The 27,077-nt window shown below is 41.4% G+C and overlaps 1 protein-coding gene across 3 annotated transcripts in view; it reads left to right on the top strand.

Moving 5' to 3' along the window:
* Positions 1 to 27,077, top strand: part of MSH2 (mutS homolog 2) — a 94,437-nt gene that overhangs the window by 27,417 nt on the left and 39,943 nt on the right. For all 3 annotated transcript variants that reach the window (XM_043511901.1, XM_043511902.1, XM_038396906.2), the window contains exon 7: positions 17,171 to 17,370. In XM_043511901.1, the coding sequence (XP_043367836.1) occupies positions 17,171 to 17,370 (200 nt within the window). The remainder of the gene's footprint in view (positions 1 to 17,170; positions 17,371 to 27,077) is intronic.

Raw genomic sequence — 27,077 nt, forward strand, 5'->3', positions numbered from 1 at the left:
CAGTCTTTTTTTTTTTTTTTAAATTTATTAAATGGGTCTCTAAATTAAATCCTGAGCTGTAATCTCACCCCATTGTGCCACTTTGGCACAGGAAAAAAGTGATAAAGCGCATAGATCTTCCTATCTGAGTATTCCCTTACTGTCATTTATAATAAGGCTCCTTTACATCACTCTGGCAATGTAGGGGCCTTAAAAGTTTTACAGGTTTTATGCTCCTAGGAGAATTGACTGAGAATGGGAATAGCTAACAGTGTTACTACACAGGCAGGCTGCTAAATTTCTGCCTGCCTTGTGCATAATAGTTATTTAAGAAATATTTTATTATAGTAGTCTGGAAACCCAGATTTCAACAAAAACAAATAAAATTTGTTTCAATAAAACAAAAATTTTAAATACCTTTTCTTCCCATCCTCTACCCTCAGTAAGAAATTAGTTTTATTGAAGACTTTTTGGAGAAAAAGGTTGGAATGAAATTTTCATTTCCATAAAAACCAGATATCTAAGTGCCTAATATAAAATAATTTTCTAAATCTTGCAATTTACATGTCAATACAACAATATAAGGAGCCTGGGGGATTACAGTGGATGAGAAGATGGATAAATTGTTGGATATGTTGTTGCCAAGAAGCCAATGGCCTATTGGGCTGAATTAGTAGTTGCAGTGGCGGAGGTCTAGGTTAGATATTAGGAAACACTATTTCACTAGGATGGTGGTGAAGCACCTAGTGGTGGTGGAACCTCCATCCTTAGAGGTTTTTAAGGCAGCTTGACAAAGCCCTAGCTGGGATGATTTAGTTGGTGTTGGTCCTGCTTTGAGCAAGGGATTGGACCAGATGACCTCCTGAGGTCTCTTCCAACACTAATGTTCTTTGGTGGTAGAGTAGTGGGATTGGAAAGTAGCCCAACAAGTAGAGCCCTGTGCGATTGGCGATCTGCAAAAATGATCCACAGATAACCACATCGGCAGATTCCAATATCTGTGCATATAAAGCAGATATCTGTGGATTTCCAGGGCTCTACCAACAAGAATGTTCTGAAATTACTTATTTGCTTTGTATCGTATCATTGGAGGATACAGGGTTGATGTAGGAAATGTCTGGTTTTTATATGTTGATAAAGAAACTGCGATTTAAATATGTTCTTGCTTATTGAGATGTCAGAAATCAAGCTTACTGTTCAAATGTGTAGAGGAGCCTATCACTGTGAACCAAGAAGTTAGCTGCTTCTTTCTTCTCCCATACCTTTCATTCCCTTATCTGCCAAAAAATATCATTTGGCTAGGGCCCTAACAAATTCATGGTCCATTTTGATCAATTTCACAGTCACAGGACTGTGAAATTTCAGGGTTTCAGATATTTACATCTGGGGGGGCGATCACGGTATTGCCATCATTCTGCATGGCTGTTTTCAGAGCAGGGTAGCTGGAGAGCAGCAGGCAGCGCAGACCCAAGGGTCACATGGGCGGGGGCGGGCTGACCTTATGGGTGGGCGAATGCCCTGGGTTCAGGCGGTGGTGTGGTCGCTCCCCAAGCACAGCCAGCTCAAGGCCCTTTTACTCCCCAAGTGCTGGACCAGGAGCTGGGGAGGGACAGGGCTGGGTGCCAGAACCTTTGTAAAAGTTGGCGGGGGAGGACACCGGTGCTTGAACTGGGAGGGCTGGGGGACATGCCCCCCACTTTTAAACATGGGTGTAGTTTGGGAGTGCGGGAGCAGGATTGCCCTCCCAAACTGCAAGCCTCGGGTTGGCATAGAGTAGTGCCAACAGGGGCTGCACCGTGCAGCAGCGTTGTCCCTCCAAATGGCAATCCTCAGGTAGGTATGGATTGGCACCTGCAGGGCTGTGCTTTGTGCTGAGGGAGCCGCACAAGGCTTGCAGTTTGGTGGGGGTGAGAGGCAGTGTTACCCCCCTGAACTACACCCATGTTTTAAAAAAAAAAAAAAAAAAAAAGTGGGGGGAACTTGGCCCCCTGTCCACCTGGTTCTGGTGCCATCAGCAGGGGGCGCTCCAGCAGTAGTTAAGTTTCTTCCTTCCAGGAGGCATCACACACTAGCCTGCAGATTTCCCCACTTTCCAGCCAGAGTTTAGTTCTGTTGTCTACTTGTTTGGACCTTCCTGTACAATCACCTTGTTTACAAGCTGCTCCAGAGTGTCTGCCTGTCGTAGCTATCACTGGCCTCTTTGCCAGCGACGGGCTGCTTCTGACCCCAGCTCCCAAGCTTGTTTGGGTTTCTCACCACAGCCAGTGCCTAGACTACTGCCTCCAACCTGCTCTGACATAGCCTCGCTGTGTTTCTATCCTCCTGGACCAGGTATACCCAGGCCCTCTCTTGCCTCTGGCTGTATTCTATTTTTCTGTGCTGGAAGGATTATGAAGTCCTCTGCTGGTACGAGTTAACACAATGCCCAGTAAGGAGCTGGCATGTTCGTAACAATTCGATACTTGCAGTATACTATGTTAGAAGGGTACATTCTGTCAATGAAATAGTCTGTTACCTTGGTTTAAATAAAGATTATTTAAAATATCTGGGTTTAGCATGTATCCATTGTAATAAATCACATATTCTATATAAATGGCAAATTTAGCCTGTGTGTGTATCTTTGTTCATCAGCTTGTAAATGAGCTATCTGGTGTAATTTGAAGCATTTTTAGCCTAGAGACCAACACCTGCATTTAATGAAAAACTTTCATGGGAAAAAAACTTTCTGAATTTTCTCTGATAGAGAGGCCATATAGTTAAACTGTATCTAATGATTAATGACCAGTGTTATTGCATGTGTCTTTAATGCTGTATTTCATTAGCTGAAAATTAATATTTAACACTATTATCCTGCATTTATGATTTTGTTATTGTAGGATTACTTTAGCTAGTTCTTGGTGGTATTGACACTTGGCAGTATCTAGTTGGAGGGTGGACCTGAATAAAACACATGGTCTTCTACAAGCCTTTTTATTTGAGGAGTGGAGGAGGAGACTATTGTTTTCTTCCTCCTTTAGTGCATCCTTTTTTTCCAGATTAGTTCAGGTCTGTCTTTGTATTAAAAAAATTACTTTATCCAGAAAATTTTTCAAACCTTCTAGCATTTATTATCACAATTCCCATTCCTCCAGCTTTTTGAGATGAGGAAAGTGAATCACCTTCAGATTATAGTCACAGAAGCTACAGTGGATGGAGTTAGTGATTTTTGCAGTGTCACAAACCCATAGTTTCAAACGCCACACCTATAATAGCATACTTTAAACACCCAATTCCTGATTTATTAGTGCATATGTTTTCTTTGTTCTCTTACCTTGCTTTGTTTTTCAAAATTGTTTTCCCTAAGCTAGTTAAGTCGTCTTTCCTTGACTTTTCTTACATCATACTAGTGGCATTCCCTGAAAATGGGAAGAGGACATTGTGTGCTACAAAAGCACTGGGAATTTCAATCATGAGCTGGGGAAATAGTGGTGACCTTGTAGTAAGAAACATGCTAAACTAGGAATGCAAGTTTTTTGAAGACTTTTATCTCACTTAAGACAGTTTTGATCAAAGCCTTGAGCAAGTGTGTGGGGAGCGGGGAATGGCAGGAGAATTTTGTGGGAAGAACTTCGACGGTTTAGAAAGCTTCTAGGAAAATTATGGAGTCCTAGATTGCACAAATTGTTCTACGGTAATGCCTCTAGAAGGGAACTTTATTTACCAAGGTGCAGCCTGGCTGAGCAACCCCACTGTAGGATGTAAGACTACTTATCCTCCCACAATCATTTGTATCTACATGACACAAAACATGGGCCAACACATTAAAGAGCTTTAGAGTGAACTGAGAAACTGCTCTGTACAAGCTCAGCCCTTAAGGATGCACAACTTGAGAGACTAAACTTCATATACTTTTTCTTTTACTTGCATAAGTATTTACATGTCAGTCTATAGACACAATATAATAACTTTATCTTTAATGATGGATTCTCTTAGTGCATACTGAAGAATTTTGTCAGCACTAATGAAATTTGGTTTTAACTTCCTAAAGTCTTAGAGGCAACATTTTGATATCCTAAATTGACCATGTAGAGTGTATTTAGAAAACAGTATTTTCAGTTGTTGGTATAAAAAACTTAAAACAAAAAACCTTAGTAGAGAACTAATACTCAAGTGTTTCATCTTGAAAGTACTCAAATAGCTAATTGATACTATATTGTAAATACTGCATGAGGCTGATTTTTTACCTTTTATGTAAATGACAATGTTGCCCTCTGCTGGAGATTCCAAACTCAATCAGAAATTAGAGAAACATATTTCAAAGCACAAAACTTTAGATGATATTTTAAGGACTGACTGTAGCAGCATAGGTGATGCATAGGAGTGCTTCCCTCTGGTTTGAAATGGTTTCTATCATATACAGGGTTTACATTTTGGTTCAGTGGCTCTCAGCACTCTCACTGTACAAATTGTTCCAGCACCCTGTGTAGCAGTGGTGTCACAGGATAATGGTATAAAATCTATTGGCGTCACACAACAAATTGTAATGATTTCTCTTGTATTGTTGCTTTTCATACTTTTTTTTTTCTTTGTAGAAAATAGCTTCTACATACAGGTCTAAGACTGTCAGTGTTTTGTTATAACTTGAATTTATAAAATATTCTTTGCAGGTCGTCATTTAAGACTAAATGATTACTGATTTGGGATATTAATCAATCTTTTAAGATTTGTGCATTGGTTTTGTATGGGACAGGAATGAAACCTCCCCTTAATATATGGGCTGAAGCATACTGCACAAGCGTCATTTTCCAAATATTCCCAAAGTGGAGTCCCATGTAGCGTGTATTATGGCAATCTGTGCATTGGTGCATCTCTCCTTTGGGAGATAGGGCCGAAAGGAAAGGGCTGTGTGTTGCTCCTCATATTCCTTTCAGTAATTCCAATCAGTGCGCCTGTGAAAGAGGCAGGGCTGTGGTGTGTCTGAAATGTTTGTAAATGTGCCATTTGTCTAGAAATCTGCTCTCCCCCCCCCCCCCCCTTCCCCATTACACATCTGTGCACTTTAGATTCTCATGTTTTTTAAATTTAACTGTTGGGATGATAATGGACAAAATGGCCTGGAATGGACTATTCTCAGTTGCTTTGAGCTGTTAACACTTGCAGTATGTTCACCCCAGTCTACCCAGCAAACTGACTACAGTTTAATGGCAGATAAAACTATTCTTGTGTATAGTTTGCAGATACATTGAAGTTTGTAAAGCACATTGGGATCTACCAGGATGAAAGCTGCTTTATACATGTAAGCTTGGTGTATACTGCTTATTCAGAAGTTTAACAACTGGACATGGGTTCATTCTCTGTGCTGGTTTTTCAGTTTGTAGAGTGATAAAATAGCAAAGTACAAAACATCTTGGCTGTTTTAAGACTATATTTACGTCTATTTCTGGATGACTCACAAAAAAATTGGTTGGGTGCAGGTGCAGCGAGTTCATGGAATAGCTTGTGATATTTGCTGACAGCTCAGCAGAAATGCAATGTTCTGAGGTAAGTCATGTTTGAAAGAACTAGCTTATGGCAAAGTCATGCCAGTTTAAAGAAGAACCCTCATTCAGTCTGCCATACTTATTGACATGAGAGCTAAAAGTATTAACCACTTAATTGCAAAAGTGTAAAAACCCTTAAATTCTCAATGCTAGTCCTGTATTTAAAGATATTCTCCTATTGCCTTCTTAGCTTTGAATGAACTAATCATTAAGATAGTTGAATACATTGCAATGAAGAAAATATTCCCTTTACACCTGCAAAAGAGGCTACTACTATTGAACACTTAGGTTTTTTTAAGCTCTAACTGCTTGGTCAGTGACTTCAAACAGTTCAGTGGTTTGACTTTCTTCAGAACTTAGCAGCAAACACGTATGGCTTATTTTTGATGTGTTGAAATTGTTTTAATAGATTATAATTTAGGTCTTAACATAGGTTGCCATAATTTCAAATTTCATTTTAAATACGCTTATTTTTTAAAAAGTGTTAAATTTAAATCACTTACTTTAAAAAATCTGATGTGATTTTCCTTTTTTTTTTTTTTTTTTTTTTTTTTTTTTTTTTTAAATCACCAGTTTTTATCTACCTTGGTCAAGCCTATTAAAGACTGTTGGGCATTTTTTTTTTTTTTACCAGACACTTCCACATGTGCTGCTTTTTACATTCAAACAGAAACCCACAGTATCTATTACTATTATCTTTATTTCTGTAGGCAGTCTTTTTAACCTTGTGTTTCTGTAATTTGGTTTGCATACATATCAGTCATGCTTAATGCTTTCCTGTCAAATTAAGAAACCTTATATCAAACGATAAAAGCTTAGAAATTGTGTTGAAAGGTACTAACAGGTTATGTCAGCAGTGAGTCTTATACCATCAACCTTGCAATTAAAAAAAAGGCCCATTGGCATAGCAACAGAGGAAGCAATCGTGTGTGTAGGGAGAAGCTTGCAGACCTCCTCTCAATTGAGACAATCCATAGAAAAGACATGGAAATAAGCATACTGAATTCATCATGTCTTTTCATGGTGTTCTGTGTTTAAATTAGTCATGATTTTGTAGTGGTACATCAGAGTGGTGTGTTGTAGGAACAGGGGTGAAATGGTGGCAGTTGAGTTGTGCCAAAAAAGTGGAGATACTGATTTCCTTTAGAGATCTATAAGATTAGTACCTATTGATATTCAAAATAGAAAGAATTAGTTTGGACTAGTGAAAGGGAAAAACCTGTGACAGAATGGTGCTGAAAGCCCTTTTTAAATTCAGGGAGAATGACTTCAGTTTTCCTTAGTTAAGGGTATGGACTAATGTGACTTGAAGATTGTATTTAAAAAACAAAGAAACATTCTTCTGGTTGTTGGGTTTTTTTTTTAACTAAAGGTAAATAAACCACGAGCTAGGTACCAATGCAGGATGTGAATTCTCTGTTTAGTACCTTTTCCTGTTGAATCAAAATTGTTTCCCCAGCTCTGTGGTGAGAAACATGGTTTCACCTGCCCTCCGCCTCTGAGGTCTGGTCTGCACTACAAAGTTAGGTCAACGCAAAGTGGTTTATGGCAACCTAATGATAGTCATAGTCATAGACTTTTTAAGGTCAGAAGGTACAATTATGATAGTCTAGTCCGACCTTCTGCACAACACAGGCCACAGAATCTCACATCATCCCCCCCCCACACTCCTGTAATAAACCCCTAACCTATGTCTGAGCTACTGAAGTCCTCAAATCGTGGTTTAAAGACTTCAGCATCTACACTACAATGTTTCTCCCGCTGATGTAAGTCTTCTGCTACATCAACTTACCACCACTTAATGCTTAAGTCAACATAGTTAGATCATCGCAGTGATTGAGAAGGCACTGCGTTGCTTGCATCGACTTAAGTAGCTTCCAGGAGGCTTCCCACAATGCCCCATTGTGACCACTCTGCTCACTGTTTTGAGCTCTGCTTCCCAGCGGCCAAGTGTGCAGAAACGAGCCCCATCCCTTTTAAGGCCTACACATTTTTAAAATTCCATGTACTGTTTGTTCAACATGGAGAGCTCACCTAATAACTGTCCAGCATGCCAGTTACAAGCTCCAAATGTGAACCTGCCTGGGTGTACCGGAGGTGGTGGATCTTCTGGGTCTGTGGGGAGAAGAGGCTGTGCAGGCACAATTCAGATCCAGTTGTAGAAATGTGGACATCTACGAGCAGATTGCTTGGTGTATGGGGGAGAAAGGCTACAAGAGGGACCCGCACCAGTGCAGCATGAAAGCCAGGGAGCTGCAGCAGGCATACCAGAAGGCCAGGGAAGCAAGAAGTTGCTCTGGTGTGGTGCTGCAGACATGCCATTGTTACAAGGAGTTACATGCTATCCTCTGTGGTGACCCCGCCACCACTCCCAAGACCTCTGCGGATACATCGGAGGAGTCAGAATCACAGGCCAACACTCAAACCTGAGGACGCGAAGGGGGACAGGCGACCAGGGAATCCAGTGTCGTGGCAAGCGAGGCGCTGTTTTTAACCCCAGAGCAGTCCAGCTACTTGCAACACTCCAGCATGGCGACCATGATGCCAGGGAAGGAACTTCTGGTAAGTACGTGGTTTGCACTGATATTTCGGGGACACATCTTCTCATTTACTAGTTTTTTATTTATTACAAGAGGTAGTGAAATAGCTACTCTACCTCCGCTGGTTACCTGCTTCTCATTGTCTGGCCAATTAGGCAGAGGTAGCCCTGTGAAATATTTTGTTTGTGTGCACCGTGATGTCTCCTGAATCCTCCATAGAGATCTTAAGGAGACTTCCCTGGAGGTACTCAGCAATCCATTGCCAAAGGTTCTGTGGAAGGCTGCCTTATTTCTGCCACCGCGGTAGGACATTTTCCCATGCCACTCAGCAATTAATTTGGCAGGCATCATTGCAGCGCATGAGCTAGCGGCATACAGACCTGGTCTGTAACTGGACACATGCAGCAGCTGTTCCCTTTCTGCCTCCATTACCCTCAGGAGTGAGATCAGCTAAAGTTACAGCTGCCTGTGGGGAACGGTGCCAGTAATCAGTTCAGTTGCCTGAACCTCAAACACTAGTGCTCTTGTGGCTGCTTCCCCTTCACCCCCGGCTTGTGCCAGCTTGCTCCCTCCCCTCCGGGCCATACTCGCCATGGCTGGGATAGCCATCACAGTCTATAAATACCTGGTTGAAGTGAAAATGTACTGCATTAAACTTGCATGGATTAGGGAGTGATTTCAGTATAGCAGGTCTTCCATATACCTTGACTATGCACTCACACTGGCACCTCTGTGCATTCTCTTTTGCAGCTGCAAATGTGGCCTTCCCCTCTCCTTCCACACTAGTGAAGCGACTGAGCCAGATAAGGAGAAGAAAGAAGAGAACTCGGAATGACCAGTCTCTGGAGCAGTAGACATTGAGCAGAGGGTGTGGAGGATCACACTCTGATGAAATAGACATGGACATTGAGGACAGAAGAAAAGTTCAGAAGAAGGAGTGATGTACAGCAGGAGATGATGGTGCTTCTGAAGAAGCAAACACGTGCTGAGGAGTCTGGTTGACCTTCAGGTGCAACACATTCAAGCTCACTTCCCTCTATAGCCTGTCAAACTGTGTTCCAGCACCATCCTATTCTTCGCCCTCCCCCCCCCACTCTCTCTCTCTCCATGTCGTTTCAGGGGCTGGTACCCTATTTCAACCATTCCACCCCGGGGGAGAGTACAGACTATCACAGCCACACATACTCTGATCTGTGCCAGGCGTGGGGGGGTGTGTGTGCGTAAAAAAGAAATGAACTTGGAATAGGAAAGCACATTTGTATTTGTAAAGTTTTTCTGTTGTACATATATTTGTTGGCATGTATTTGCACTAAAAATCCATTTATTGAAATTGAATTAGTCTTTATTCAAAGCACAGGGAGAAAGGGTGTGTGTGTGTGTGTGTATGTGTGAGAGAGTAATTCGGAGTCAATAGCAATAGGTGCATTTGCAAGGTTATATTACTCCACACACAGCACTCACAGCAAGGTTCAGACCAGCGTGCTAAAAACACATTGACAGGCACAACACAGAAAATCAACTGAGGCTTATTATTAAAAGCCTCGTTGAGCCATATAGCTCCGCTATTGAGCTCTTCTTGTAGCCTTGGTATCTGGCTGCTCAAAATCTGTGGCCCAGCCAATCCGCCTCCATGCCAGCGGAAACTTCTCCCCCTTTGCTTCACAGGTATTATGAAGTGCGCAGCAGGCAGCCATAACTATAGGGGGGTGGGTGTGTGTGTGTGTATTTTTTACTGAGGTCTAACTTGGTGAGTAGATTGCACCAGTGCCTTTTCAAATGGCCAAAGGCACTTTCAACAGTCATTCTGCACCTGCTGAGCCTGAGGTTGAAGCGCTCCTTGCAGCTCTCGAGGTGTCTGGCTTGATGAGCCACGGGAGTAAGGGGTAGGCTGTGTCTCCCAGGATCATTATTGGCATTTCAACTTCTCCAATGGTGATTTTTGGTGGTCCAGAAAGAAAGTCCCTGCTTGTGGTTTTCTGAACATATTCTTAAAGATGTGTGTCATGCTCCTTCCTGGACCATCCTGCGTTTGTCTGTAAAATGTCCCCAGTGATCCACCAGTGCTTTCAACACCATAGAAAAGTAGCCCTTTCTGTTGATGTACACGGTGGCAAGATGGTCTGGTGCCAAGATAGGGATATGCATGCCATCTATCACCCCACTGCAGTTTGGGAATCCCATCACGGCAAAACCATCCACAATGTCTTGCATGTTGCCCAGAGTCACAGGCCTTCTTGGCAGAAGGCAATTAATGGCTCTGCATACTTGTCACAGCAACCCCCATGGTGGATTTCCCAATGCCAAATTGGTTGTCAACTGATTGATAACAGTCTGGCATCACAAGCTTCCACAGAGCAATCACCACTCGCTTCTCCACCATCAGGGTAGCTCTCATTTTGGTGTCTCTGCACTTGAGGGCTTGGGCAAGTTCTGCACACAGCTCCAGGAAAGTGGCCTTGCACAACTGAAAGTTCTGCAGCCACTGCTCCTCATTCCATACATGCTTCACAATGTGATCCCATCAGTCAATGCTTGTTTCTCAGGATCAGAACTGGTGCTCCACCATTTTCAGCTGCTCTGTGATTGTCAGCAGCAACCAGGAATTGTTTCTTTCCATGGCTTCCAGCAAGGCTACTTGAAAGGAATTGTCATATTCTGCATAGCGGCTCTGGAAATGCTTCAGGATGAAGTGCATTGTGTTCTCAATGCTCACCACGATAGTGTATGCAGGATCTGTGCTTCTCTAGGGATGGCAGATGTGCAGGTTTGGTTGGCTTTTGAAAAGAGACATGAAATATTATGGGACGTAGATAAACTTAGGGAAGGGAAAAAGTGCATCATGGGTCATTCATGCCATGTTCCCAGTCACCCCTGCCTGAATGTTCTGCCCCCAGGAGGCATTGCAAATGCTTCCCAAAACATCCTGCGCTAGATGGTGGTGAGTTGCACAGTGGGATATCTACCCACAGTGCACTGCTCTCTGCATCGATGCAAGCGCTACTAATGAGAGCACACTGCTGACACAAGGAGTGTAGTGTGGACATGCACAACCGACTGAATTACTTTGGCAGCTGTATGCCAACATAACTTAAGTTGACTTAATTTTGTAATGTAGGCATACCCTTAGTGGGAGACAATATGTCCTACTTTCCACTTTTCCAGTGTGCCTGAACACTGTTTTCTCATCTGGATCAGAGTAATGTCCATCCACTTGAACAGTCTATCCTAAAATGTAGATCTTTATTGAAATCCAGAAATTTTCACTTAAAAATGTTGGCTGTGGAACCTTTGTGTGGGGGCAGTGCTGCTCTTTTGGATGTTTAGTCTTTACCCAGGAGCAGATTGAGGCAATCCAAGACCCTAGACACATCTGCCCCCATTAGGAGTAACAGTGGCAGAATTTCCCCTCCCCGCTTTTCCAAGAGGCTGGGGCAGCGGCATGGGGATCCCTTCTTCTCCCTCAAGGAATCAAGGGAACCCTTTGTCCCTCAGATAGAGGTGGCAGCAGGGGAACCTCCCTTTACTTACACCAGGTGCTGGGTCTGCTGGAGACGAAGATAAGACCTAATGTAGGGGGAAGATCTGCCTACTATGGGGTTCTTGTACCTTGCTCTTTAGCAGGGGTGGCCAACGTGTGCCTGAAAAGGAGCCAGAATTTGCCAGTGTACGTTTCCAAAGAACCACAGTATTATGTCAGCAGCTCCCCCACCCTGCCTGCCAGCTGCCCCGCTGATCAGCGCCTCCCCTCCATCCCTGTGCCTCATGCAGCATGCAGAAGGCTCTGGGGGGGGCAAGGAGAAGAGTGAGGGCGTGGCAGGCTCGGTGAAAGGGATGGGAAGGGACAGGGGCTTGGGGGAAGAGGTGAAGTGGGGGCAGGTTCTGTGGCAGAGGCAGGGGTTGAACAGTGAGCATTGGAAAGTCGGCACCTGTAGCTCCAGCCCTGGAGTCGGTGCCTATGCAAGGAGCCGCATATTAACTTCTGAAGAGCCGCATGCATCTCCAGAGCCACAGGATGCCCACCCCTGCTGTTTAGTATCTGTATTAGCCGCTATCAGACAGGATATTGGACTACATGGACCTTTGGTGTGATCCAGTCTGGGGTATCCTATGTTCTGAAGAGTAATTCAAGTAGGAGAAAAGTCATATAGCATTGTGTAGTGGTTTATAACATGGGCATGTTTTCACTTGTGACACTGTAGGATAAAATCGCCAAATTAGTTTTCAGTTTTGACTTAAGCAGGAATTTTTTTACCTCTTGTAAAAGGACAGATTAATGTATCCATCTCATGCCCTCGCTTGTATCCTTAATGGTGGTTTTTATGAAGAAAAGCTCAGCATTAAGCTAAAGCTGACACAGCTTCCAGATTAATGCATATGAAAATGTTTGTTTTGAGTTCTGTCTACTCAAACTTTATCATTATAGCACAGAGGTGGGCAAACTATGTTCCGTGCGCCACATCCGGCCTGCGGGACCCTCCTGCCCGGCCCCTCCCCTGCAGCCTCACTCACTGCACCGCCAGCGCAATGCTCTGGGTGGCGCAGCGGGGCTGCAGAGCCCCGCCTGATCCAGTGCTCGGTTCCGCACGCTAAGGGAGCAGATAGGGTTGGATAAAGGTCATGGGAGTTCAGGGGAGTGGTCAGGGAATGGACAGGGGTTGGGGCAGTCAGAGGGTGGGGAATAGGGGGGTTGCATGATGGCAGGGGTCCCTGGGGGGTCAGTCAGGAAGGAGGGGGGTTGGATGGGGTGGTGGTGGGCAGTCAGGGGCAGGAGTCCTGGGGGGCAGTCAGGGGACAGGGAGAAGGGGGGGCTGAATGGGTGCAGGAGTCCCAGGGGGGCAGTCAGGGGACAGGGAGAAGGGGGGGCAGAATGGGTGCAGGAGTCCCGGGGGACAGTCAGGAATGAGGGGAGGGCTTGGATGGGGCGGTGGGGGGGAGTCAGGGGCAGGGGTTCCAGGGGCGGTCAGGGGACAGAGAGAAGGGGTGGTTGGATGGGGCAGGGGTCCCCGGGTGGGGGAGGGCTGTCAGGGAAAAGGAGGGCTGGATGGGGCAGGAGTCCCCGGGGGGGCTGTCGGGGGGTGAGAAGCGGGGGGGGAATAAAGGGGAGGGCTGGCCCACGCCGCCCCCCTCTCCTAACTGGCCCTCCATACAATTTTTCGAAACCTGATACAGCCCCCAGGCCAAAAAGTTTGCCCAACCCTGTTATAGCAAGTCAGGTTAATTCTTAGAGTAGTGACAGATTTAACAGAGAGACCTTAATGGCTCCCAGTCTACTTCCCACTGTGTCTGGCTACATGCTTCAGTTTTTAACCTGGGGGGGCGGGGGGAAATGACCATGTAATTAACTGGTTTATTTCTAAATAAAAAATGTGAACAAACTTCCCCTGTGTATCTCTTTCCAGGATATCTAAGAGCTTGTCCTCATTTAAAATCTAGTGGCCTAGATCTTAAGTCATTACAAATTTATGAAGAGTAATAGTTGAGTCAAGAAATAGAAATGAAGGTTAAGATGTATTCCTTAAAATGGCTCATTGATTTTGTTCGGTATAACACTTTGGCTTTATAGGAACACTATGGATAGAACGCTTCGTACAGCACACAAATATCTGCATTGAAATCTTCAAATACAAAAATTAGCGATGTCGAGCGATAAATATTAATCATGCGATTAAAAAAGTTAATTGCGTGATTGATTATGCTGTTAAGCAATGATATAATACCATTTATTTACATATTTTTGGATGTTTTCTACATTTTCAAATACATTGATTTCAATTACAACACGGAATACAAAGTACAACTGACAAGAATGACCCTCATTTGTGTGACTTCATTGAAGCATGAAGGGACATATTAATCTTTAGCGCATTTAGCATGTAAATATCTTGTGATGCCAGCTACAGTGTCATGTGAACACCTGTTCTCACTTTCAGGTCACATTGTAAAGAAGCAGGCAGCATTATCTCTGAATGATTGGCTGAACAAGAAGTAGGACTGATTGGACTTGTAGGCTCTAAAGTTTTACATTATTTTATTGAATGCAGGGTATTTTTATACGCAAGTCTACATTTTGTAAGTTCAACTTTCATGATAGATTGCACTACAGTATTTGTATTAGGTGAACTGAAATACAATTTTGTTTTTACAGTGCAAATATGTCATCAAAAATAAAGTGAGGACTGTGTCTTCACTGCGGTGAGTCAACTGCTGACACTCCCCCGTCGACTCCGCCTGCTCTTCTCATGGCAGTGGAGTACAGGAGTTGATGGGAGAGAGCTCGGGGGTTGATTTATCGTATCTAGACTAAATGCTATAAATCGACTCCTGCTGCTCAATCGCTGCCCAGCAATTCGGCGGGTAGTATAGAAACACCCTAAGACTTCTGAAAGCATGCTCCATACCTTGTGCCATCCAAAATCCGAGTGGGACTTCAAATTCTTAAATCCTGGGTCAAGTACCGTAGCTATGTTTAGAAATCTCACACTGATATCTTCTTTGCATTTTGTCAAATTTGCAGTGAAAGTGTTCTTAAAACTAACAACATATGCTGGGTCATCATCCGAGACTGCTATAACATGAAATATTATAGAATGCAGAATGCAGGTAAAACAGAGCAGGACACACATAGTTCTCCCCCAAGGAGTTCAATCACAAATTTAATTAACACATTTTTTTAACGAGTGTCTTCCGCATGGAAGCATGTCCTCTGAAATGATTGCTGAAGCATGTGAAACTTATGAATCTTTAGCTCATCTGGGACATAAATATCTTGCAACGCCAGCTACAATAGCGTCATGCGAATGCCTGTTCTCACTTTCAGTTGACATTGTAATTAAGCGGGCAGCATTATCTCCTGTAAATATAAACAAATGCGTTTCTCTTAGTGATTGGTTGAAGAAGTAGGACTGAGTAGAGTTGTAGGGTCTAAAGTTTTACATTGTTTTGTTTTTGAGTGCAGTTATGTAACAAAAAACCTCTATTTGTAAGTTACACTTTCATGACAAAGAGATTGCACTACAGTACTTGTATGAGGTGAATTGAAAAATCGTATTTCTTTTATCATTTTTATAGTGCAAATATTTGTAATAAAAATATAAAGTGGGCACTACAACACAGAATACAAAGTGTACAATTGAAATTGATACATTTGAAAATGTAGAAAAACATCCAAAAATATTTAATAAATTTCAATTGGTATTCTATTGTTTAACAGTGTGATTAATCATGATTAATTTTTTGAGTTAATTGCATGAGTTAACTGCGATTAATCGACAGCCCTAATAAAAACCTATATTCCCTAGACCTTGGGTTTTCCAGCAGCTCTTGCTCTAGAAGCTAAGCTTTATTTAAGAAAGTGACATTTCTAATAATGCTAGCTGCAAAGATATCTATTAATATGTAATTCAAACCATTATAGTCTGTTGCAAGCCTGCAAAGCACTAGCAATAATACAATGAAAGTTCTGTTCCTTTCTCCTCCCACATGCCTCCTAAAGCAGTATTAATGCTGAAGTCTAGTCACTGCCCACTTGCATGTTGATATGATTTAACAAGAAGCTAGGACAGCTGTGTTTTGTTTCAATGTCGAGTCCCTATAAGTAGTTCAACTCTCCTCTTACGTAATATAAATAAAATGTTACATAGTTCAAACATATTAGAGCAAAGAATTATACCTAACATTATTAATGTGACCAATGAACAGTTCGGTGTACAGGGAAGAAAAATAGTTTTTTTCATTGCAAATGTAAGAACATACAAAATATGGAAAGATGTTAATGGGGAGTGACAAGTACTACAGTAAAAACTATTCTCAAAAGGAACTCATAGATACTATACTACCTTGTGTAGAAAAATATAACTCAGTACTCCATCACTTGTCATAAGATGGCAGAACCTCTACTGGCTTTACAGCCCAAAAGAATATTTTACATATTTTTACAAAATTTCAAAAATCAGGGGAAAAAAAGGAGGAGGAGCTGATTTTTGGAATTTCATTTTCTTGTTCCCAGATATTGTGCTGATAAAAGAGGATGGAAAATGCTTAGTTACCTTGCTGATTTTCCAAGGGTCTTGTATGAGTACATGTTAATTGGTCGTGCTTTAAATGAAGACTGCTGTGACAATAACAAACTTGTCACTGGACATGCTAACTTTACATAGTTGAAGTGTGTGTCAGACTAAAATTCTTCTTATGTGAATGCAGTTAAGCTATTATCAAATTTAAATCTCCGAAAAAACAGCTCTTTTGCAGATTAAGGTTCTGTAAAAGCTTTGTAAAAGGATTTTCCAAAAAGGGGATTGTCTTTGTTCTGCTGCTTTGTTTTATAAAGAAGGCTTAAGTTTTGTTTAGTGTTCAAAGTGGCTTTTTCCCTGCTTATTAGAAATATTAGGAATGGCAAGTCTTGTCTTCCCTAATTTTGCTGGAGGACTACTTTTGTGTTTTTGTGGGAGTAAGGGTTGATCTCAGGTGTATTGTGAGCTTTCTCACCTTTATTGCAGAGAGGGAATCATAGGACTGGAAGGGACCATGAGAGGTCATCGAGTCCAGTCCCCTGCCCTCATGGCAGGGCTAAGTATTATCTAGGCCATCCCTGACAGGTGTTTGTCTAACCTGCTCTTAAAAATATCCAATGTTGGAGATTGTGGAATCTCCTTGGGCAATTTATTCTAGTGCTTAACCACCCTGACAGGAAGTTTTTTCCTGATGTCCAACCTAAACTGCCATTGCTATAACTTAAGCCCATTGCTGATTGTCCTATGCTCAGAGGTTAATGAGAACAATTTTTTTCCTCCTCCTTGTAAAGACCTTTTATGTACATGAAAAACTGTTATGTTCAAGGGTGTTTGAATCTCTAAAGAGATCCCATCTTTCAAACATTTAGTAGATACTGAATTGTACTTTTTTAAAAAGCAGTTTGGACTAAAAAAAAATCTCACTTGCTTAGCCTTTGTTTTATGTAATGTTATAATTTCACTAGTTCTTCTGCCACCAAAAGAGTGTTGGTATTGGGTGTCACTAAACTAAAAGAGCCTTCTACACTTCCATTTTTGCCGTTCAGTAAAGCTTTCCATTATGACCTACTAATAACGAAGGCGTGCCAATTTGCAATAATTCTTCTTTTGATCTTTTATGTAGGTTAAATTTGGTTGAGGCCTTTGTGATAGACACAGAGCTACGGCAGTGCCTTCAAGAAGAGCTTCTACGTCGCTTTCCAGATCTCAATCGGCTAGCCAAGAAATTTCAAAGACAAGTAGCAACCCTGCAGGACTGTTATCGAATGTATCAAGCTATTAACCAACTGCCTAATGTTGTACAAGCACTGGAAAAACATGAAGGTAACATGCCTTCCGCCTCTTGTTTTGAACGTTTTATGTCTTGTGACATACTGATATTGGCAAGAAGTAGAGAATGGATTTCAAAAGATGACTATGGTAGCCTGTTTTGATGAAGGGAGTAAAACTGAAAGGGAACTTGAAGTGTGTTATAATTCTAGAACATCAGAGATACTTTTCAGATGAATTTAGCAAGTGAACAGAAAATAAAATGTCTCAAATGGTGTAGTATCCCTTTTGCAAAAACACTATATAACTGATAGGTAGCCAAGATGGAAAGTTCAATCCTGTCTGCTAGGGAGAAATATCCCATAAGCCAGTCGGTCTTTAGAATTCTCTCTTGAAATATAAAAATAAATAAAAGAATATAAGTTTTCTTCTTTGAAAGTAATACTGTAGTTAATTTATTGTTGACTTTTTTGAAGGAAATATTTTAGTTGTGGAATGCAGTAACTCTTTAATAGTCTGTGTTTAAATCCAAAAATCAGTTTCCCAGGAACTGAAAATGTTAGTGGAATAACTGGTAACAATTTTTTTTTTTTTTGCTTTCTGTTAAAAATTAGTGAGGCAACATGGTAAAGCTTTCCCACATCTTAAGGCAATAACAGCTGGGTAGGCAGTCTCTGATTTTTATTAGAATGGAATCTTTTATTACTTCAGGCAGAAAATATGTCTACTAATGGCATAATGAATAAGAGAAAAATGAAATTGAGTATTTCTATCTGATTTTAGCTGAAGTTCAGTACCCATAAACAAAAATAGGTATCTTTCTTGATAAATTGTAGTATTGTGTGAAAAGGGAAGGAGAATACCATAAAATAAGGTATATTGTCACAATTGTGGAAAATGGGCTTCCAGATATGAGCCTAGCATGCAGTGTAAAATGTAATCCATGTAAACCTCTGTACGAGCGTAGAAAATCCATATTGCTACTAAAAAATGTAAAATTTGATTATATAGACCACCATATATAAAGGTAGGTTTTGGCTCAGAATCTCACTAAAAATGTCCTTGTTACAGAACAAGGCCTTACAAAATGGTGGTAAAGTCCTTGTAATATGTATATTTATGCATACTGTAGAGGTGAAAGAGGTGTTTTGTTTTTCAAAAATGCTGAATACCAAGGAATTTTATCCCCAAAATTACTAAAAATCTGTAGTCTGGAAAAAGGAGAAATAGTGGGCCAAATCTTAATTGCCTCTATTGATTCCAGTTAAGGGATGTGGCCCCAACTATTTTAATCTCATGGAGGTCTTACCATGCCTTATGGGATATCATGACTAAGACAAGTAAAATGCTCACAATTAAGTGAGTGTTTTAATAAAGAAAGTAATAAAACCAAAACACAAGTAAGCAGTAAACAATGTTTCCAGAAGAGTTACAATTTCTCCTGTATGTCTCTCTGTAGAGAATTTTCAATAGAGATTACACCTTTGAGTGTGTCTGCCCTGGTGGGGACATCCTTCTCTAGGTAAATTTAAGACCACAGTATATTATTCCACAAATCAGTTGTGAGTCCTATCTTAGTTTATCTTAGAAAACAGTTGACAGAAAAGTTTCCTAGGAGTTCCTTTAATTAGCTTAAATATCTCATTTAATAAAATAAGCAACCAAAAACAAGCATCTGAGCTATTATTCTCCAAGTAACATGTGTATGAAAGTAACTGTTTTTACTAAATTTTAGGAGATACTTAAACAAGTTTGTAAAAAACTAAAATTACCATAATAAATTATATTTTTTATTAATAAAATCATTTTTGATCAAAATTTTGGCTTCTTAACCCCCACAGTACACGCACAGATCAAATTGGGGGGGAAAATAGTGCATAATCTCTTCTACAAGGTCTGTCCATAACCCAAGTACTGCCAAAACTAGATACTGGATTTGTGGTCTTGGCCCCCTCTGGCAAAGATCTTTGTTTCACTTAAAGCATGTGTGTATTAAGATGAACAAGTAATGCTTGTTAACTTGTTTTAAAATAATATTAAGCAAATTTAAATCTCTGCTAACTTCACGTCAGTTTAGATTGTATTTAGTTTACACCCCGTAACCAGATTTTTCCTCCCTAAATTAGAGGCGCTGTACTTGAGCCTTATATTCACTTACAAGATACTGTAGCAAAATATACTCTCAATGTACTATGCAAGAACTAAAAATGGAACTAAATATTATTCAGCACTATCCAGTCTAAAACTGTTGCTCTGGCTGAATTTACCCACCTCTTCCAGGTGCCACCTCTTCCAGGCTCTTCAGGCACTTACTCTTTATTCTAAGGATTTATTCCCACCTCTGGATGTAACCTCAAAGTTAATGTTGACCTTATTTAGCAGCCTGCACTTTCCCTTCTCCCTGGGATGGAGCGTGCCTTTGCCTAGACTGTCTGTCAGATGTAGCTTTCATCCGCTTTGAATACTGTAGTTCTGTGCATTCTGTCACTGTTTTATTTTTGTTTTTCACTATTGGCTTTTTCTTTGAATCAACAGTATTACTCTGACATCATTACAGGTGAAAATCCATACATATGAAATCAATTGAGGAGCAAATTATATGGCAAACTCCCATATCTACTAAAACAACAAGGAGTCCAGTGGCACCTTAAAGACCAACCGATTTATTAGGGCATAAGCTTTCGTGGGCTATAAACCACTTCATTGGATGTATGGAGTGAAAATTACAGATGAAGGCATTATTATACTGACACATGAAGAGAAAGGAGTTGCTTCACAAGTGGAAAACCAGTGTTGACTGGGCCAATTCGATCAGAGTGGATGTAGTCCACTCCCAATAACAGATGAGGAGAGGTCAATACCAGGAGAGGCAAAGCTGCTTTTGTAATGAGCCAGCCACTCCCAGTCGCTATTCAGGCCCAAATTAATGGTGTTAAATTTGCAAATGAATATTAGTTCTGCTGTTTCTCTTTGAAGTCTGTTTCTGAAGTTCTTTTGTTCAAGTATAGCTACTTTTAAATCTGTTACAAAATGTCCAGGAAGATTGAAGTGTTCTCCTACTGGCTTTTGTATGTTACCATTCCTGATGTCTGATTTGTGTCCATTTATTCTTTTATGTAGGGACTGTCTGGTTTGGCCAGTGTACATGGCAGAGGGGCATTGCTGGTATATATATCACATTAGTAGATGTGCAGGTGAATGAGCCTCTGATGGTGTGGTTGGGTCCTATGATGGTGTCACTAGAAGAGATATGAGGACAGAGAAAGCAATGAGGTTTGCTACAGGGATTGGTTCCTGGGTTAGTGTTTCTGTGGTGTGGTGTGTAGTTGCTGGTGAGTATTTGCTTCAGGTTGGGGGGCTGTCCGTAAGCGAGGACTGGCCTGCCTCCCAAGGTCTGGAAGAGTGAGGGATCATTTTCCAGGATAGTTTGTAAATCATTGATAAAGTGCTGGAGAGGTTTTTAGCTGGGGGCTGTACGTGATGGCTAGTGATGTTCTGTGGTTTTTCCTTGTTGGGCCTGTCCTATAGTAGGTGATTTCTGGGTACCCGTCTCGCTCTGTCAATCTGTTTCCTCACTTCCCCAGGTGGGTATTATAGTTTTAAGAATGCTTGATGAAGATCTTGTAGGTGTTTGTCTCTGTCTGAGGGATTGGAGCAAATTTGGTTGTATTTTAGGGCTTGGCTGTAGACAGTGGATCCTGTGATGTGTCCTGGATGGAAGCTGGAGGCATGCAGGTAAGTATAGCAGTCAGTAGGTTTCCAGTATAGGGGGGTGGTTATGTGGCCATCACTTATTTACACTGTAGTGTCCAGGAAGTGGATCTCTTGTGTGGACTGGTCCAGGCTGAGGTTGATGGTGGGATGGAAATTGTTGAAATCATGGTGGAATTCCTCAAGGGCTTTTCCATGAGTCCAGATGATGAAGATGTCCTCAATGTAGCGCAAGCAGAGTAGGGGCATTAGGGGACGAGAGCTGAGGAAGCGTTGTTCTAAGTCAGCCATAAAAATGTTGGCATACTGTGGGGCCATGCGGGTACCCATAGCAGTGCCACTGACTTGAAGGTATAAGTTGTCCCCAAATCTGAAATGGTTGTGGGTGAGGACAAAGTCACGAAGCTCAGCCACCAGGTGTGCCGTGGCCTCATCAAGGATACTGTTCCTGACAGCTTGTAGTCCATCTTCATGTGGAATATTGGTGTAAAGAACTTCTGCATCCATAGTGGCCAGAACGTTGTTTTCAGGAAGATCTCCAATGCATTGTAGTTTCCTCAGGAAGTCGATGGTGTCTCGAAGATAGCTAAGAGTGCTGGTAGTGTAGAGTCTGAGGAGAGAGTCCAAATAGCCAGATAATCCTGCTGTAAGAGTGTCGATGCCTGAGATGATTGTGCAAAAAGTTTGATTGTTTTATATGAGAGTGACAGCCATAGGATATTTCATTTATTTGCAGCATACCTAAATAATCATTTGTAGTAGGTGACATTGTTCTAATTTTTCTCACTACTTGCCTGCCCTTGGTGAAAAATATTGGTATGGGCCTAATGATTGCGGATAGGTATAATTCTGTTATGATGTTGTCATTCAGTCTTGATCTTATTATTTCCTATCCATTTGTTTATTGAGACTGGAAAAGCTTTTAACTCATTGAGAGATGGAATGTCAAAAGAGTTTCTGGTAAGTTTGAGAATCTGACACATTTCAGGACTTTGTTTCCTGATTAATGGTTCTTGGGAAGTATATCAACCATACCATTAAGTTGGCATCAGTGACTACTTTTCCCTGGAGGATTTCTTTATATTGCTGGTCTTACTTTTATGAATTTTGTAAGTTATATAATAAATGCTGTTTCTAGCAGCAAAAAATTTAATTTCTTAATATTTCAAGATTTGAGATGCAAAGTGCTCTTACCTTTCAACTTTCTGTGTAGTAATGCAGTATTTTTAATTTTGAGTTAATAGGTATAATAAAACCTTTTGCTATAGTAAATTGAAAATTGTGGCAATCGTGAAACTGTAGTTTAATTTAAAAAGATGAGAGCAGAGGTGGGTGTTGCAATGGTTTAATTCCTTTCCTTTTCACCTTTGGAGATGTTATAGGTCAATTCTTCTCTTCCTCTGTATGTGCACAGCTTACTTACTTTAATAACAATGGGAATTACATGCAGAGAATATGTTGATAGGGTCATAAAATGAATGGCCTTTGAAATGAAGCTGTAAATGCAACACTGTGACAAAGAGTTTAATTTGGAGCTTCTTGATAAAACTTAAAGAAAAGGAGTATTTGTGGCACCTTAGAGACTAACAAATTTATTTGAGCATAAGCTTTCGTGAGCTACAGCTCACTTTATCGGATTCTATCACTGATTCATTAACATGGTGCGTTATGCATATAAAGCAGTGATTCGCAAACTTTTGTATTGCTTGCTATTTGAAAGGGGTCATCCTCTGAGTGCGACACCCCCCCCAATTAAAAGCACTTTTTAAATATATTTAACACCTTTAGAAATGCTGGATGCAAAGCGGAGTTTGGGGTGGAGGCTGACTGCTCGCGACCCCCCCATGTAATAACCTCGCGACTCCCGAGGGGTACCAACCCCCAGTTTGAGAACCCCTGATATAAAGAGTGTGCATATGAAAACTCAGTGTTCACCGGGTCTTAAGCCTTGTATCACTATGCCTTAGATTTAAGTAACGAAACTAGAATGAAAATGAATTTTCATTTAAACTAATTTTAAAAGTATCTGTTTTGATATGATTCATATGCAAAAGAAATCCAGTATTTTCTTAATCTTAAATTTGACTTTTATTGTAAAATTATATATTTTTTGCATTTAGACTTTTGGAAAACATGCTCATCTAAATTCATTATTTAAGTTGTATCATTAAACTTTCTTCATTCTTTTAAAGAAGGTGAATTTTTACTGCTACTTAAATTAATTACTATCATTTATCAAGTAGTCAGGTATGTCTGAGATTATTGCACTGTATATGCCCCAGCTCTGTTAATCAGTGCATGAAAAACTGATGAGTCACTTTCAGAGAAGAGAAATTATTTGACTCTATTTATCTAATCTCTGCCACCTCCTTAGTGGCAGCTCCTCTTCCAAATTAGTTCAGGTTTGTCTTCGGAGTTTTCTCTTGCATACTAGATTTTTTTTTTTAATCACAATTCATATTCCTTCAGCTCTTGGGAATGAGAAACGTAATTGCCTCCATATAAGTCATACTGTGGGTGGACTGGAATTTGTGACTTTGCAATGTCACAAATCCACAATTTTAAACTCCACACCTAAAATAGTAGCTCACTTCATACTTCCAATTTATTGGTACATATTTCTTTTCTCTTTTCTGCTGTGCTCCCCTGCCTTGTTCTTCAAAGTTATTTTCCAGAGACTAGTTAGATTTAAAATGACTGTCTTCCGTTTCGGCAGCTTCAGCAGTCTGCTAATGAAAGGATTTAATCTTTTACTCAGGAACAGATATTGATCAATTTTTTAAATCAAAAACCAAGCAAAAATAAATCCAGAAGAGAAAAAGAGAACAAAAAAACCCAGCTTTCCGTCTGTCAGTTATGAAACTCTAGGATTGAAGGCAGAATAGCTTAATCTGAGCCCATTCTATTCTTGGCCTGCCAGTGAGAGTTGTGTTAGTGATGGTACTTGATGTAGCCATATGTGCACTGAGACCAACAATTTATTTTGCTTAGCCCATTAAATAGCCTTCAGATGGAAATGACAGGTCACAATGTACTTGATATAGAATGGAGTTCATGATTTAGGATTGAAAGGCTCTGTAATGCTGATAGTGATCTCCTGAACTGTCTAGTCCCCTAGCTTGTGCATTTTTTTAGCCTTTGCTGGCCTGGGTTGGGGGAGAGTATTTATATTAAATTAAAAAAAAAGTGTTAAACACTACTTGGCACCTAGATTACATAATGTCTAACTCCTTTTTTAAAAAGTATAAGAAGCAAATATTTACTACTGCTTCAAAGACTTGTGCATTATTAAATAAAAAAATTTGTGAAAAAGGTTAGGATGGCATTCTAGCAGTTTGAAACTTAGACAATTTAAAATTTTGGCATGTTTTAAGCAGAATACTGACAGTGAAGATCTGCAGAACTCATTAAGTTAACAGAAAATGGTGAGAACTTTGCTGATGTTCACCTTCGTGCTTCAGCATGTGCTTTGTGATGCTACAGTCCAGCAGTCTTTTGGAGCCTGAGAATATTTTTGGAATAGTAACTTTTAAGAAAAGTTCCCCTGCAGGTTGAGGAGCCTGACTGTTATAGCTTTCTCTTTGCAAGTCCTGCACTACTGAGCACTGGAGATGCATGGAGGCAGAAAAAACAGGGATTGGAGTGCACTAAGACACTGCCTACTATCTCAGTTCATGCCACTATTATAGGCAGAAGTAGGTGCAGAGAATATGTTCCCATTTTTCCTTACTGGAAGTGAGCTGCTGCTGCTGTTCTGCACTGTGCACCAGTTTGGGGGAGGGAGGAGAATTAAAAGGGAAACTTCAGGCAAGTCTTGAAGATAATTTCTGTAGAAAATTCCCAGGGAGCTCTCCAAGTCACGGATCAAATACAATTCAGTACACAAAATCAGTAAATCCTTAGATGCACTCCATTATGCTAAAAGCTGTCCAACACCTAATGGGATCTAGAGTGTTCAAACTAGGGGACAAACACTGAAGAAGTGTATATGTTTCTTCCCCCCAGTATGGTTCCAAAGAAATCAGGAGATGAGAGAGTGGTGTTGAGTTTTATGGAAATGAAATAATTTACCTCTCCAGATACCTGAGGACAAAAAGATGGGTTGTGGTTCATATCTTAAAAAAAAATTAAAAATAAATAAATATTTTTTTTAAAAAATCCTGATTCTAGAATTGAGAGAGAGGGCATCAAAACAGAGCCAGTAGCCCACTCTTTTTTTTTTTTTTTTTTTTCAAATGGAGGGTGTTCCAATCAAGTGTTTCAGATGTTGGCAACTGCAGTACTATTATAGGGGAGGGATGATTGTGGATAAACACGTCCTAGACCTAGACCGTTTAGGCAGTAGTCAGTTACTTCTCAGTGGTTAATAATGGTGAGGTGAGGCATGAGTGTGAAAGTGAAATGGAGGGGAAGAGACAAGGGTTTCTCTAAATAGGTTGGTAAGGAAATGGGGAGTTCTGGTAATAGCCAATACATAGTACTATCTTTACATGTTAATGCAGAGGTGGGCAAACTATGGCCTGCGGGCCACATCCGGCCTGCGGGACCCTCCTGCCTGGGCCCTGAGCTCCCAGCCCGGGAGGCTAGCCCCCGGCCCCTCTTCTACTGTTCCCCCCTCCCCTGCAGCCTCAGCTCACTGCGCTGCCGGCGCAATGCTCTGGGCAGCATGGCTGCGAGCTCCTGGGGCAGAGAAGCTGTGGAGCTGTGGCCTGACCCAGCGCTCTGTGCTGCATAGTGGTGTGGCTGGCTCCAGCCCGGCGGCACGGCTGCCTGTCCTGCTGCTCTGGGCGGCAAGGCTACAGCGCCGCCAGCAACCGGCGCTCCAGACAGCGGGGTAAGGAAGCAGGTGCATTGGATAGAGGGCAGAGGAGTTTGGGGTGGTGGTCAGGTGGAGGGAGTGTGGATAGGGGTTGGGGCGGTCAGAGGGCAGGGAACAGGGGGGTTGAGTGGGGGCAGTCATCCCATGGGGGCAGTCAGGAAGGAGAGGGGGGCAGTCAGGGGACAGGGAGAAGGGGTGGTTGGATGGGGCAGGGGTCATGGGGGGGGCAGTCAGGAATCAGAGGAGGGGTTGGATGGGGCGGAGGGGGGCAGTCAGGGGCAGGGGTTCTGGGGATGGTCAGCGGACAGGGAACAGGGGGGTTGGATGGGGCAGGAGTCCTGGGGCGACCGTCGGGGCGAGAAGCGGGGGGGTCGAATAGGGGGTGGGGGCCGGGCCGGGCCACACCTGGCTCTTTGGGGAGGCACAGCCTCCCCTAACCGGCCCTCCATACAATTTCGGAAACCTGATGAGGCCCTCAGGCTGAAAAGTTTGCCTGCCCCTGTGTTTAATGCATTGAGGTTACTTGTGAACATGAAAGGTGTAGATTATGTTCAGAAGTAAACCTCATAATTCTATACTTAATCAGCTGCTGCAGTGTTACAACCTTTGATTCATTTTGAAGAATTCTATGATAATTCATATTATTAGTAGTACTGATGTAATGTTAGCTGCTGTGATTAAATTATACCTCATGGTTGCAAAAATGTAAACATTTATTTACTGATATGAAGTGTTTGCAGTTGGCTATTGTATAGCTGCAGCTCAGAAAATATGCTGGTTTCACAGAACAATAAATGTCTGCAAGTGCTAACAATTCTAGAGTCTTGTGTTTTTTGTTTTTCATTGCTTGTGAATTATTTTATACGTTGAAAATTCTATACACTTTTGTGTGAGATGTGGAATCTTTTATGACTATTGTATTCAGTGTTAGGTCATGTATACGGGACATGCATATAGAAAAATAGATGTTATGTTTTACAATTCAGTTGTTTTTAATGTTTAATGAATTGGCTTCCCATTTGAAATTAGTATTAGCAGATGTAAAGATCTGATGCAGAATGGTGAAGAAGAGATATTTTAACAATATTTCCCAGTGATTCCCAAGGTCTGAGTTACAACTTATAATGTCTGAAGTTTCCTAACTTGTGGGATTTTATTTTTAGTACAAACAATTCACATGGGGCAAAGATAATAGAAGTTTTCAAATGATTTCAATTAATACATCTTAAAA

Source organism: Dermochelys coriacea, chromosome 3 (genome assembly GCF_009764565.3).
Source record: "Dermochelys coriacea isolate rDerCor1 chromosome 3, rDerCor1.pri.v4, whole genome shotgun sequence".
Classification (NCBI taxonomy): Eukaryota; Metazoa; Chordata; order Testudines; family Dermochelyidae; genus Dermochelys; species Dermochelys coriacea.